The 15,723-nt window shown below is 40.3% G+C and overlaps 1 protein-coding gene and 1 pseudogene across 9 annotated transcripts; one reads left to right on the top strand and one right to left on the bottom strand.

Annotated features, from left to right (window-relative positions):
- Window positions 1-472: 472 nt before the first annotated feature.
- On the top strand, window positions 473-3,584 carry LOC113592267 (uridine 5'-monophosphate synthase-like; annotated as a pseudogene).
- LOC113568688 (uncharacterized) lies at window positions 822-13,958 on the bottom strand. Of its 9 annotated transcripts, none has more exons than XR_014118233.1 (13): window positions 13,862-13,958; window positions 10,881-10,988; window positions 10,566-10,666; window positions 9,937-10,144; window positions 9,276-9,466; window positions 8,943-9,035; window positions 8,767-8,832; window positions 8,298-8,399; window positions 7,981-8,056; window positions 6,276-6,368; window positions 5,217-5,318; window positions 2,634-3,886; window positions 822-1,380 (listed from the first exon to the last, which is right to left on the bottom strand). XR_014118233.1 is itself a non-coding variant. In XM_035534989.2 (12 exons), exons 5-12 carry the CDS (start codon window positions 9,417-9,419, stop codon window positions 3,835-3,837), a joined length of 726 nt encoding a protein of 241 aa, XP_035390882.2. In that variant the 5' UTR covers window positions 9,420-9,466; window positions 9,937-10,144; window positions 10,566-10,666; window positions 10,881-10,988; window positions 13,862-13,958; the 3' UTR covers window positions 2,460-3,834. The 9 variants fall into 9 exon arrangements, 4 of the variants coding, with proteins under 4 accessions (XP_035390882.2, XP_081557401.1, XP_035390881.2 ...); XR_014118232.1 differs by lacking the exon at window positions 822-1,380 and adding an exon at window positions 2,454-2,491; XR_014118231.1 differs by lacking the exon at window positions 822-1,380 and having other exon boundaries at window positions 2,460-2,798; window positions 3,355-3,886.
- Window positions 13,959-15,723: the final 1,765 nt, after the last annotated feature.

A 15,723-nucleotide genomic window follows, 5' to 3' on the forward strand; every position in this document is an offset into this window, starting at 1 on the left:
TGGTTTAATGTTAAAAGGACTGTAAACGTGTCCGTTTTGCTCATATTTGTGAGTAAGTATATTACACCTAAACATGAGTGCCCATACTGAGTGACTGTGAAGGCAGAGATGGCAAGGCCAGCTTTGCTAAACTACAGCTTTATATTCATAAACAGTGAAAGTACAAAGGTTTATGACAAACAAACATGTTGGGAAATCCTCCTCTGAGGAGAAAATACTCAGAGACGGCGAGGCCTCATCAGGTTACGGTGTTGTATCGATTAGCTGGCTTCACTCTAATAGGGCAGGCAATGACTACCAATTAAAAAATAATAAATAATGATCTAATATTTTTAATTGAACCATATCTCAGCTTTAGCCTATTTAATTAACCGGAGAGCGTAGAGATAAGAAGAACGTTAGATCAGAAGGTAAAAATACCGAAGCAGCCACACGTCTTACCCACTCCTCTGACCTTTGACTGGTCGGCGTCATGTCCGTATGGGTTATTTAAAAACGAGGGCACGTGCAAATTATTAATGAAATACATTTATTATAAATATATGTACTGACGCCAAACATTGCAATACGATATAAAAACTAAAATAATTTCAAATATTTTTGTTGTCTTGCAAAAACGACGTCTTTTATTTTGGCTTCCGGAACTGGAAGCCAACTGCTTAGTTTGCTGAAGTAAAGCGGTAACTACAGGGAAAGGACGATACAGAGCTCGACAGCTGAATCTTAAAGCTGTACGACATCGAAGCGGTCAAGTTCGGGACATTTAAACTGAATAGCGGACTGATATCTCCGATATATTTTGATCTCCGCGTGATGGTGTCCTACCCGTGCAGTGATGAACCAGGTACGCACGTGCTTCAGCCTGTTAACCTAATCGGTTTAAGCGTCGTTTTCACACGTCTAACTACTGTTAACTACCTGTTACCTTACCTGTTACCTACCTGTTACCTTACCTGTTACCTACCTGTTCAGTCCAGCTGCAGTGCGAACCTCATCGGCTGTTTAACTACCTTATTTGAGAGGAGTGTAAAGAATTGAGCATGTACAAATCCCCTGAGTGTAACGTGGAAAGTGAGAACATGAGCGGTCCCGTTTATGAATGTTTTGTCGATTATATATTTTGTTTGTCACTTATTAGTGGTTTTGTTGGTCAGGTGTCCAGTCTTCTTCATAAGCGTGCAGAGGACGCCGGCGCCTGCTTTGACTGCGTGTGCGGGGTTCCTTACACGGCTCTTCCACTGGCGACCATCATCTGCTCGACCAAACGCGTCCCCATGCTGATTCGACTTAAAGAGTCCAAGGCATACGGTAACGGTCACATCTTAAACTGTAATGCGTGAGCTAAGACATTGTTGAACCGCCGTGTCGGTATTCAGACCCCTGAAAGGTAAAAGGGAAGAATCCGTTCACAAGACTGAGCTGTATATTCTAAACTTTTAGTGCATCACCAGTATTGATGAGAACTGTTCCAACAACAGGAGGGTAGAGCAAAGGTGATTTAAAACAAACAAAAAGCGAGTGCAGTGTTACAGGCACAGGGTCGATAACGATGCTTAGGGATACTCATACAAACATTAACAAGAGTCATTGCACAGACCCAAAAGTGTGTTGACAGCGTGAATCTCTAACCGTCGCCGATATTTAACCACTGTGTCAGATCAGACTGGTGGAGATTTTCAGTCTAGTGTTTGTTTCTGGCATGTTTCAAGTGTGTGATTTTATCTGGTGGTCCTTAGCTGCTGATGTCTTTAACTGTCCCTCAGGAACAAAGCGCATGATTGAGGGTCTGATTTGTCCGGGCGACATGTCTGATCGTGGAGGATGTAGTAACCAGCGGCAGCAGTGTCCTGGAGACCACACAGGTGTTGCAGGGCGAGGGGTTAAAGGTCAGGGACGCGGTGGTGCTGCTGGACTGTGAGAGGGCGGCAGCAGGCGTCTCGCAGCCGAGGGCGTCGCAGTCCACCCCATCACCTCCATCTCCAAACTCCTGTCGGTGCTGGTGGGAGCGGGCCGCGTCGACGCCTCCACCTCTGGCAGCGTGGAGCGCTTCCTCCAAGCAAACCCTGCCTGCCGCGCGGGGCGGGAGGTGGAGGAGAGTCTGGGCTACAGGGAGCGGGCCGCTTTGCCCGGGACCCACCCGCTGGCTGCACGCCTCTTCACGCTGATGGAGGAGCAGACCAGCAAGCTGTGCATGTCTGCGGGCGTGAGCGGTGCAGTGAGCTGCTGGAACTGGCCGACGCCGTCGGGCCGCTGGTCTGCGCGTTGAAGACGCATGTGGACGTCCTGTGCGACTTCAGTCCCGCCGTGAGCGTCAGGCTTGGAGAGCTGGCGCGCGAACAACTTCCTCATCTTCGAGGACCGCAAGTTCGCGGACATTGGGAACACTGTGAAACACCAGTATGAAGGTGTGCCATTTCAGAGGTTTGGACTTTTCTGTGAATTTGCGTTTCTGTGAGCCGACCGAGGTGAAAGACCCGACGGCTCGTTCAGGCTAAAACGTCAGGACCACAATGATCTAAGAACAGACTCCTAGACTGGTCATGTCCCAACCCCCAGCACACCACACCAAGAAGGAACCGTGAATGCTGGGAGCTGTGACAGAGCCTTGCGCGCGCTGTGTGTTTTAAACTCACCTCTTGGTGACCTTTCCAGGTGGCGTGTACAAGATCTCCTCATGGGCACACATTGTTAATGCCCACGCTCTGCCTAGCCCTGGCGTGGTGGAGGCCCTGCGGGTGGTCGGGAAGCCGCTCGGTCACGGCTGCCTCCTCATTGCCCAGATGAGCTCTCAGGGTTGCCTAGCAACAGCGGAGTACACACAGACTGTGGTAAGCCCTGTCTGGATAGAGCTGGTGAAGAAAGCAACTTGTTTGCTATTAATGTTCCTTAGAAGTTTGTTTACTGAGTGGATTTAAGATTAATTTGTCTCATGTAACTGTAAATAGAGTTTGTTTTTTCTTTACTGTATAGAATTAATTAGTTCGGATGCATTTTTTGAATCTCCTAAAGTCAGCCTTGATTTCATGCCTGTCCGTGAGAGGGCTCTGTGTTTATGAAGCTGATTCTCTTCCCAGCTGAAAATAGCTGAGGATTACCCCGATTTTGTGTTTTCAGCAGCAGTTCTAAGATCAGCAGTAAACCCAAACACGTCCACATGACCCCTGGGGTGCAGTTACGGAGCGGAGGTACACCTCATAACACCTGCCATTCTCCACGCTGGAGCTGGAATGACCCTTTGCAGCTTTTACAAAGACCACTAGATGGCAGTGTAGTTAAGGAATGATCAATATCATAAGCACATTTATCCAAAATCAAACATAAATGGAAAATGAAATTGGATGCAAATGAAAGTGCCTGCAGCTATGCTGTCGTCTGTGTTCTCAGGCTTGTTGTTCCATTTTTTGCCAGGAGATGGCCTCGGTCAGCAGTACACCAGCCCAGTAGAGGTCATTTGTTCCAAACGCTCTGATGTCATCATTGTTGGACGGGGGATTCTTGCCAGCCCAGACAGGCTGAAGGCGGCTGAGGAGTACAGAGTGGCAGGGTGGGAGACATATTTGAGACGACTGTCAGCCCCGAGATAACTACTCCTACCTCCCTCTGTGACCCTAATCCCAGCAGACACATTCCTGTTGCTTTATACGCTCATCCCCGGTTTCCCGTCCTGGAGAGCAGCTCCTCTGCACAAATGTGTTGCTCCTCCATATCTCAGCGGGTAGAGGGCTTGCAGCTCCACCAGCTCCAAACATTTTCATGTTATCAGAATTTATTTTTAAATTGTCTGTTCTCGTCTCTTGCTGAAGGCGTCTGTGTTCTCCAGGTGCTTTCATCTCGTCACATCTGTGGCGGGTGCAGTGTGGGGGCAAAGGCTGCCTTCTGCATACAACTGAAAAAAATGACAATTTGATGTATTCAAACCAAGTATTAGTCCATTTCAGATGTTTATTTTGAATTTAAACATGCTTCACTGGGCCAGCAGCTAATGACAGCCTAGTTCTTGATGATTTTGCCCACCTTTGTTTTTAAAATGTCTTTAATTTTCTCCAGCTGAACAGGACTTTCTGCAAATTGTTACTAAAATGCATTCCCCCCCCCATTACTGTTGTACAATAAATCATTATCAATATGGTTTTATTACAGTAATTGTGCTGTTTGACTTCAACTTTCAAGGTGTGATATGGGACCTGTAAACGGTTACACATACAAAGGGAGCGGATTAATAATGTCGGTACATATAAAACTGTAATACACCACGTCAGCAGCAGGGGGCACTCATTCACAGCCGACACCCGACACTAAACGGCTATGCAAATAGACAAGCAAAGACGTTAGTGGAGTACTGCTGTTAGAAAACCCACAGCTTTTACACGTGTAAAGGCAAGTTTTGAACACGATGTTAAATATCACATCAAGCATTTTAGAAATATTGAATCGTGTCATTTTTAAAGTAATCTTTATTTTAAAAATAGTCGAATGTTTAATTTAATTTCATATTTCAAACGTTGCTGTTGGGGGACTGTCAGGAACTATTTGTACGACTGCTGTGTTCCGTGTGCGCAGAGCCCGAGTGTCCGGCTGCAGTTCAGGTAAGCGACCGTAATGCGCTTGAGGCGCGAGCTCTGTGACCCGCCCCTGCACTTCCAATTTCAAATCTCTCACCAAAATGAGTTCTAGCCTGAACTGGTGGTCACATGTGGGGACATTTCAGGTATTAAATATACCTGAGGACCATCAATACACACATCACCAGTTTTCATTCTTTGTGAGGACACTGCTTTTTCCTTATAATGCAGACAGAATTACTAATCTGGATAGATGCATTAGTTTAAAGACTTATTAGTAACAATTTTAATGTAATAATAGATTTATAACATTGTTTAACATATCAAAATGCACATCCTATAATAAACCAAGACAAAAGGTGAGAATAAAGAAAAACTCACCTTGAAACTTATAAACCTGACTAACATCTGGAGAAAAGCATCAAATTTAACAGGCGTTTTTTGTTTTTTTTTAATAAAGCTTTCATTAAAAACCAAAAAAAAAAAACCACACAAACAGACTTCGGTCGTTTAAGATACATGTTGACCACGTCTTAAACCTGTTAAACCTGCAGTCTCTGCAACGCTGTGATGCGATTTTTCACATAGAACTTGACAGCTAATCAGTCTCTGTTTTTAAGTGCCAGTGGTTCAGATTCCACGCAGTGCACACACACTCAGCTTTTCCTGGAACTGTCCAGCTCCTCATGAACCCCATCATGTGCTTCTCCACAGCACAGACTTCATTACTGTTCCAAGGTGTTTTCTTACTGGGACCTATAAGATAAAAAACAACTGAAATGTATCCATAAAGTCTTTTCTATTAGAAAGTCCCCTGTTCAGGGGGTGAAATGCTGCTCAACAGGGCAAAGGTCCCATGATTGACTTGGCCAGTCTAAAATTGTCCACTTTTTCCCTTTATTGCATTGGTAGCATGTTTCCGGTCATCATCTTGCTGCATGATCAAGCTGGCAGACAATGTTTCTGGTGACCTCTGAATTCATTCTACTGCTACCATTATGAGAAACTCCACTGTACTTGACCAATGAGCTTGAGTGTATTGGTTCATAAGCAGATCCTTTTTCAACCTGCAATTCAGCCTTTCTGACCTCTACTTTGGTAGTGGCTAATCTTGGTATCAGTGCATAAAACTCCAAAATGTTTGCAACTCAATTTTCCTTGTTAATTCCTGATCCTTACTTCTGATCAGCAGTTTATCTAGTGGTAAGGCCTCTTTTTCCTCTCTATGGTTTTGAATGGAGGATTCACTCCTGCCATGTGGAGGTTGTTGATGTCACTGACTTGATTTTGGGGTTTCCTTCACAGCTCTCACATTGTCTTTCTCTCATCAGCTGCTGCTGATGGCCAACCAGTTTGATGTCTAGTTTTTAAACCAGGAGTAAATGAACTCTTACCCATCAACATGTACAGGCCTAATTACAACCAACAAACTGTATACTCTCTTGTACAAACTAATGCTAAAAGGTCATCCTACCTCTCTTTCTTTTAATTGACCTCAGCAACTGGTCTGAAATAAGATTCGAAATAAGATTTTAAAAAAAAGAAAATTATTAAAAATTTGTCTCTTCCATGATCTAAAATGCCTGATGCACTAGTTACACAATAAGTTGTTCCTGAACTGAAAGGAGCACCAAGATCTCATGAAAAAGGCAGAATTCATCACATCTGTTAACAAATATATAAGTTTAAAAGATTTTTGGGTAATGATTATACCTCTCACATTTTCATCTGACCTCACCACTTGGTCTGGATCCTCATCGACTTGATTTGTATTGTCGTGTGGTAATGACATGGCTGCATCAAGACCTGAAAATGAGAAATCAAAAGGATACTGAATAAACACCTAGCGTCATTCATGGTACATTTGGCTCCTTGACCATTCTGTTTGTCAAGTCAACATAAGACACCACGTGCTCCAGCCATTTTCCCCCCTACAATTAGGCAAGCAATACTGGAGATTCAGTCCAGAAATACCTGAACAAAGTTTCTAAACTCTCCTACACCATTACTGTTGGCATACTTACTACCATGAAGCTCTCTCTCACTCATACTGATGACACACTACTGCATTTACATTACACATCTGTGCTAGGTAATACAGCTTACCTGTAAAACACCCCAAATCCTGCAACATGGTATAAATGTTCTCCCAAACAGTGATTTGGAATAAACAAATACACTGACAGTATTCACTCCATCATGAATGCTGCATTTTGGGTGATTCAGACGAATTCAATAAACAAATGCATTTTAAAATACTCTTATATAAAAACAAACATAGATCAGTTACATAAATCAACTGAAAAAGAGTACTAAATTCAGAGTCAGATTTGTCAGGCCAAAGGTATTGAGGACCTTATGAGCACAGAAACTGTACAGAAATTTGTAAACAGTACTACTTAAACTGAGAATAATTAATTCAAGAAATAAGAGATTAGGATATGTTAACTGGATACCTGTCACATTGTCACAAATCCCTGATGCAGTCTGAGCCTCGAAAGCAGGTCACTGCAAAAGGTCGTGCAAAGAGGTAGACATTTTCCTGAAGTACTCCACATTTACTACGATGTTGAACGAGCAGGTCAAGCGAGTCTTGCATTGTTGGAGTTACAAGAACAGCAGCCTTCCTGCCTCTTGCCTCTGATCTCTATGCGTTTGAAGTGTTGACAAAGCTTCTTTTCCAATTCTGAGAGGGCCAGACTAACATCTGGATGAGGATCTGATGCATCTCTGGAAATGTTAAGGGCATTTGAGTAACTTCATGTCTGCGATTAAACAGCATGATTTGTGTAAGTGTAACTTTTGCCAATTGTGACCAGTGCTGAGAGGAAGGCTCTGCTGACAATTTTACGGTAATGGTGCTCATCAAGATACAAGTGAAGACGTTTAACATCTTCAGTGAAAGGAAGCAACCGAGGAAGAGTTCCATTTGGCTTGCTCCAGTGTTCTGCGAGCTGTGGCTGAAATATACTCATGCCATCTGGAGCCATAGATTTTTTTGGAAACTCCTGGCCTCTTTTGCTGTTGCTTTGTCTGCTTCTATGGTGGCACTGCTTTCCACAAGCATAGCAACTTTGTTCAGGCTATGCCCAAGTTTCACCGCAACACTTGCTGATTGATATTTATCTGTGTCTTTGTTGTAGCCAGCTGTGTGCTTAACTGCAGTGACTGTGTGCATAAAGTCTTCAGGACGGATAAGATCTTTGATGCACTTAAGGGGTGTTATCTCTTGTGCGCATATTAGGAGTCTTCCAAGCTCTCGTATCTTCTGACGGATGTATTCATGCATTTTAACCCGCGATCCATACTTATTATATAGATGCTTTCCAAACTCAGTAATACTCTGGTCATTCTGGACTGCAAGTGCCACTATCTTGGTTCATGGCATTTATGAGCTTCCAAACACCATCAGTTATACCTGGTGGGGGAGGTGTTGCGAAAGAGCACAAAGCCTGGATCCGAGTTTTTCCATGTTTAGGAGTGGATTCACCAGGCTTGAAAATAAAAATAAAATAAAACAAACAATTTACTTAATTTTTTAAAGCACTTAACCAGAGCATGATGTATACCATCGTTACAAAACTTGCGTAAAAATAACTCAAATATTGTTAACTGCATGTACTACTTTATCATGTATTACTTATTAAGCAAATGCTAAACAAAGTGATGTCAAACCCTAGGAAATCAATTCACTTCTATTCCAACAGTTTTCTATGAAAACAATGTTTAAAATACCTTTAAGCCAGAACAGGAAATTTCAGCATTGGTAACAGGACCTGAAGCTGAGTAGATTGATTCAACCACATCCATCATGTTAGCACTGTTCTTATAAGCAGGCTACAGGGATTTCAAACATCACACAGTTAAAACATTTAAACACCTGAAGGCAATTAATTATTTAAAGTAATTATTTATACTGAATTGTATTGAGAATTTCAGATGTTTTCTCTGTCAAATTCATAATATATACTTAATGCAATTAAATTATGACAAACTACTGTTGAGAATAAGAGACCATAAATTCTTCTACATGTTCACTGCTGTACTGGTTCAAGTTGACGAGACAACATCCTGACTGTGTGTAACCAAAACCAACCCTCCAGGCTTGTTTAAAAATAGGAAACCATTACAAACTCAATTCTGGAAATGATAAATTACAAATCTGTATGAGACCCTAAATGACATTAGTCATGAGGCAACATACACTATTTCTGAACTGCAGTCTATGCATGTTGTCATGCGAGTCTTCTGCTTCAGTGGAAATGTTTACCTAGACATTAAAAGAAATCAGTCCTGAGAACTCAAATTGACCATAATAAGCTATAGTAGGACTAAGTATTTCAAACACTACATGGATATTAAAATAAAACTCTTAAATACCTTTAAGTCCAAAGAGGAAGCTTCAGCATTGGTCACAGGACCAATTGTTTCAACCATGTCTATCATCATGGTAGCAGTGTCCTCATAGGTAGACTACAGTGATTTCAAATATCACAAATAAACACTTAAAACCTAATATTTATGCACTTTTTAAAAGCCCAAACTAATCTAAACTGTCATACCATGTGGACCTCATCTGAAAGGTTTCTACTGAGATTCCATTAAAATGCTTATAAGAAATATAATTCAAACAAAAGGCAAGGTATAAGAATAAGAAGCAATAACACTGGTAAGCTGGTTAAAACACAACTAACATTTTCCTATCTAACAAACCTTTTTCCTCCAAGGCCAGTCACTTCCTCCATAGTCGTAGGTTATTTCCTCCCCAGGCATTATGTCTCTAATTGCAAAAAGGCAGAGATGTGGTTTTCCTTGGACAATGATCTTTTTCATTCTAGTTAGGGCCTTTGTGCTCATCGTTCACTAGATGGCCATGGGTGTCGTCCTCTCTTGTTGCATCGATGCTTTAAAAATGAAAGAAAAAAAAAAGTAAAAATTGTATTCCATGTTTAACTAGATTACAGCATTTAACAATTGCTATAGTGGTGGGAGGTGGAGCATGTGCAAATGGCGCTCCATAGAAGAATAAAGCAAGTGCTGGGTTTGATTTTCCAGATTTGGAATGAAATAACTGAAGCAGTCATAATTTGGTTAGCCAAAGACAGGTTGTGTAAGCAAACAGAAAAGGAAAGCTTTACATGGCTTGTTCAGAAGCTAGACCCAAGGTACAACTTCTCAGAAAGGAAATGCTTTTCACAAATGGCCTCATCACAGCAAAGGTGTGATGAATGCTGTGCCAAGTTAACCGCTACATTAATGTTCACAATATCACAGCAAAAATGTTTCATATAAACCTCATACATAATCACTTTTAATGGAAGGTTTTTGCTGCACTGCATTCAATTTTGTTAAACTTGACCCACATTGTACTGACCTTGAAACGCACAGCCAATCCTGGTCCTGGAGATCTACCACTCTGTAGAGTTTAGCGCCAACCCTAATCTAACACACCTGATCCAGGTAATCAAAACCTTCAGTGGAATCTAACTACATGAGCCAGGTGTGCTGAATCTGAATTCTCCATCACTGTCGATCACCAAGACCAGGATTGAGTACTCTGTCTCTAAGGCTTTTTGTATTGGCTGTAAAATATTAAAAACATAGTATGAATTCCAGGTAATGAAATAATCTGTTTGAGGCCTGACAAGCATGTTCACAAGCACTGGCAACAAAGCTGACCTATGAAAGGTTACAATATTTTAAACAGTGTTAAATACTCTCTTAGAGGGTGGCATTTAGCTGATGCTTTTTATCCAAAGGTGGCAGACATTTTCAGGCGAATTTGCTGACAGGAAGTCCTACATTCACCTCAACCATGTAAGGGCATCACTCTCACTACACTCTTTAAGATTATTTCATTTCATACGATTAAAATAGTTTAAAGTTTAAAGCCACCAGCACTAATACTGCCTATGCTAATCTCTAACATGTAATCTGCAAAATGTTCCACCACTGTTTGTTCTGCCAAAAGAAGTCAAACATAAATACAGTATTTTGGGAGACCTTCTTCCTTCTCTCTGATTCAAGGAAGTCTATCAGTTCCCCTCTGTTTTCCACCACAAAATCTTCTTTATTCAAAGGCGCCAGGGCAAATACACCACGACCTGTCAAAGAAGTATAACATAAGAAGTTAAACACATTAGAGGTGAGTCATAGCAGCAGTGATACAGTGCAGGAAGTTTGTTTCCTCAGTGTAAGACAATGAATTTACTGTTTTAAAATGTATCAAAGTGACTTTGTTTCTAAGTAAATTAATATACCATCAATAAAAACCACAACAATGTGGGCTTTATGCTTCACATGGTTCAATACGCTTACCTTTATAAGGATTTACTGAGTTATGCTCCAGTACACTAGCACTGCTGACATGTTGCACTGCTTCATCAAGTGGTTTGACGCTCCTACGTCTCATTTTATCCTCTCTTCCTGCAAGTGAGAATATTTGTAGCAAAGTTTGACAAATCATACTCAAGACAAGGGCCACATGCAACAGCAAAAATGTTTGTATGGTCAAGAAAGTAACTTGTGACAAACATAATAAGACTTCTAATATTTTTTTACTACTCTGTGCACAATCATGCACACTTTTAATAGCCCTTAATACTTTGATTATTCAAGAATAGTGTATCTTGCCCTACAATGTTTGTTTCTAACAGCTCTCGCTCTCTCTCTCTCTCTCTCTCTCTCTCAAATTCATACACAAGTCCCTTAAACTCAATTCAATACAGAACAAGGAAAACTGCAGCCGCCATTTTAGTTTCATTTCGCACAGAAATGTATCTGGTTAGTTTAAACACACACACACACACACACACACACACACACACACACACACATATATATACATATATACATGCATATACATATATACATATATATATATATATATATATATATATATATATATATATATATATATACACACACACACACACACGCAGACATACATATACATACTCTCTTAGGCGTACCATCTAAAAGTTCATAACGCGATGCTTGAATAAACTAAATATACACAAACTAAGAATCTCGTTACAAATCCTTGGCCTTTAACGCCTTTAATCTCAGGTGAACCCAGCATGCTAACGCTAGCTAGCTAGCGACCGAGCTGAACTTTAAAGGTGTATCTCGATCTCTCTTGCTCTCTCCATTACGCACACATGAAACATACAGTCACCTAAAATTTCATTATACAAAACCAACCGAATATTTTACACACTCTCTCTCTTTGAAGTTAAATATGACTGAAACAGCATCACGTTATAAACAGTAGGTCTTGCAGGACGTTAGCATCGAACAAACTAGCTGACGCGTTATCATTTTCTGAAAATTATGATTATGCTCATGACTAGCTAACCACATTAGTTAGATAGCTACCGCTAGCTTGGTTGAGGAAAACATGATAAACAATATTATGGATTTTGATACAGCCACTCGCTCATCTTGCACTTTCGGGGTTGGTGACATTTCCAGAGACAAAGTGCATCATGTGTAAGGTTGTTTATATGATGGTGAGTTTTTTTTTAAATCTGGGTTGTAGGTACAGACTGCAGATTTAGTAGCTAATGTGGCAACTGAAGTAGCAGCCTGTTACAGTGTCTGTTACACTGCTAGTCTGCTAAGGGTATTAAAGCTAATGTTTTGCAGTCCTGGAGAAGTTGCTTTTTTTTTGCTCCGTTTTGGTGGTTCTCCCTAATAAAACGTGAAAGAATACACTGATGCTACTAATAATATAATCTTCTCATTCAATTAAAGTTAGTATGATTTGAGATCGTTAGCCAGTTTGGCAAATATTTTTTTATAATAAGTGCAGGGGGAGGATAGAGTAACACTTGGTCAGTTTATGCATGAATCAATATTTCTTGTACTTGCAGAACACTTGTTATTCTGCATTCATTTTCTGTGATCAATACAGCTGAACCACTTAATGTACCTAAAGACTCCCTTAAAAATGTTAAACTTGCTCTTAGAAATACATTGTGGAATGTTGGTTTGAATGCTGCCTCTTGGTGACGTCAGTATAAGACATTCGGACCCTCATCTCTCCCTCACTTCCTTCTCCCCATTCCCGCCTTAACATTAGCATTCACTATACTTACGCGTTATAACAAGCATGTACCAAGACCCATAGCTTTATTTATAATGATTATTATAAAATGTATTCCTGGGCAATATAGCTCTTATGCTGTTTGGTAGACTACCACAAAAAACTCTCAGGTCAAAATGTACAGTCCCAACTCTGACCACATGTTCCTCAGTCATGTTCTAAGACACTGGGACAGCAGCAGAAAAGGAATATCTTGGATTAACCAGCTAGCCACGTTAAAACCTTGAATATACAATGAACAAATTTCACATAATGCCCAAGTTTCAAGTATAAATAAATACATAACACCCCCCTCCCCCCAAAAAAACCTAGCTATATTATTTTATTATTATTTTACTACTCTGCACAAGCATGCACACTTTTAATAGCCCCTAATATTCATAGCCCTTTTAATACTTTGATTATTCAAGAGCAATACATGGCACGAATAGTGCATCTTGGTTTGTTTGTAACTAGATTAATAAACGCTTTCTCGCTTTCTCTCTCTCTCTCTCTCTAATTCATATACAAGTCCCTTAAACTCAATTCAATACAGAGCAAGGAAAACTGCAGCCGCCATTTCGCACAGAAACGTATCTGGTTAGTTTAAACACACACACACACACACACACACACACACTATATATATATATATATATATATATATATATATATATACACACACATATATACATATACACACACACACAGAGACATACATATACACACTCTCTTAGGCGTACCATCTAAAAGTTCATAACGCGATGCTTGAATAAACTAAATATACACAAACTAAGAATCTCGTTACAAATCCTTGGCCTTTAACGCCTTTAATCTCAGGTGAACCCAGCATGCTAACGCTAGCTAGCTAGCGACCGAGCTGAACTTTAAAGGTGTATCTCGATCTCCCTTGCTCTCTCCATTACGCACGCATGAAACATACAGTCACTTAAAATTTGATTATACAAAACCAACCGAATATTTTTACACACTCTCTCTCTTTGAAGTTAAATATGACTGAAACAGCATCACGTTATAAACAGTAGGTTTAGCGGGACGTTAGCATCGAACAAACTAGCTAAACCGTTATCATTTTCTGAAAACTATGATTAAGATTAACACAAAATTAAGCCGAGAGCAACCACAAACCCTCATTTTACCTAACAACTGGATATAACTGAGATATTAATGGTTTTAATTCATGTTTAGCTACCTTATACGGGTGCTTAATTCTTGAGCACAACAGCGAAGCCTTTTCCACGGTGTACAGCTACGCATCGAATCGAAGCTACGTGAGAATTATGGGAAATGTAGTTTCTTTGTTCTTCCAACTCCGTTTCATTCAATGAAATATTAAACAGAAAACTACAGTCGCCATTTTATCCATTTAAAATGAACTATACATATACGAATTTTACTGTTAAACGTATCCACTTTAAAGACGCACAGGCTTGACGGACCGAAATATATACAAACTAAGTGTAGCTCTCTTCTCTCTCTCTCTCTCTCTCTCTCTCTCTCTCTCTCTCTCTCTCTCTCTCTCTCTCTCTCTCTCTCTATGTATTTTACTTTTAAATGTACAAAAGTTTAAATAAAATGGGTTTATCTAAGATATGTTATCAACTCACTGCTGATCAGAATGAATTGATGAATATTATTACATTATATTACATTATACTATTACTATACTATTACATTATATTTATATTACCTTATTTAATTTGTATGCTTTTATAATTTATCTTTAACTTGTAAAGCAGTGCGTATTACATATATTAGATATAATTGTATATTTTATTAACTGTAAATTGTGTTTTAATATCTTGTTTGTAATTATTTATTATGTAATTTTTTTTTTTTATCATGACATTTTTCAAGTTTAAAATAACTACTTAAATTGTTTTATTTGCGTTACCTTGGCGCAGCAGTGAAAGTGTGTTTACGGTCCGCATCCCCCCCCCCCCCCCCCCCCCCCCCACACACACAAAGAGTGTGTAAGGTGCAGTACCACCAAGAATCTCTGGGGACATGGTGAGCATTGGAGTGTAAGCACACTTCCACACACACCTCGTGTTTTTGCACTTCATGCCCCCCCCCCCCAAAAAAAACAAAAACTGTACCACCCATATTAGCCTGGTCTCCTGAGTCAACTGAGGGATTTTGGCTGAAAACATCGTGGGGACCAGGAAACCGGTCCCCACAGTGTTTTCGGTCCCCACTGCATGAGTGTGCTAACGTGTTGAGCCCCCACCATGTAATAAAAACAAACACACCACCTAACATGCGCGCACACACACACGCTGAAACGGTGTATGGGTTAAGTAGGAGGTTGGTGGTTTGGGGAGGATATTGGGAGTATGGGAGGAGATAGTTAACATAATAAAATAGATTCTCTCTCTCTAGCCAGCAAAACCTCTCCTTATTACTAGATATGAATTGTTACAATTATTATTATTACAATAAGCACAACAGGGTAAACCAACAAATAGTACAACAGAGCAGATGCCATACTCTCTCTCTCTTTGCTTCAGTTTTTGACCTTTCAACCTTGCTCACTGTGTCCAGGTGTACAGGACACACACACACACACACACACACACACACACACACACACACACACACACACACACACACAGTGTTACAGCACCATTTCCTTCACAACCGAGACATTTCATTATAATGCATCAGATACCAGGTTTTTTTCTTTCTTCAGCGGCTCACACGTGACATTAGCAAACGATGCACTACAGCATCCCACCAGCAGAGGGCACCTCTGAAATGACTACCACCAACAGACTATTACAGAATGGCAAATATATAGCACAAGAAAATAATTGTTCTTTTAAATAAATTATTGTGCAAACTACTGATGCATCACCAAGGAGACCTACATCTTTAAAGTCCATTGCAGAAACTGGACATGGATCTGACAATGAGCTTTCATAAGTCATTCATACATGATTCATACATTTTTCAGATGTTTTTCTCACCTAAATTAATTGTATTTCAACAAAAGCAGCTGACACTGCTTGAGAGAAGAAAACACAAATGATGTACCATAAAAACACCTGAAAA

This window comes from Electrophorus electricus, chromosome 18, assembly GCF_041902795.1.
Source record: "Electrophorus electricus isolate QZ-2024a chromosome 18, ASM4190279v1, whole genome shotgun sequence".
NCBI lineage: Eukaryota > Metazoa > Chordata > Actinopteri > Gymnotiformes > Gymnotidae > Electrophorus > Electrophorus electricus.

Excerpts from the sequence above, each read along its gene's own strand:
- LOC113568688 (XM_035534988.2), bottom strand. The coding sequence starts at position 9,419 with ATGAGCACAAAGGCCCTAACTAGAATGAAAAAGATCATTGTCCAAGGA. Across the intron at positions 5,319-6,275 it reads GTCAGATGAAAATGTGAGAG|GTCCCAGTAAGAAAACACCT; the intron begins GTATAATCATTA and ends TTTATCTTATAG. Across the intron at positions 3,887-5,216 it reads AGTTCCAGGAAAAGCTGAGT|TTGTATGCAGAAGGCAGCCT; the intron begins GTGTGTGCACTG and ends CATTTTTTTCAG.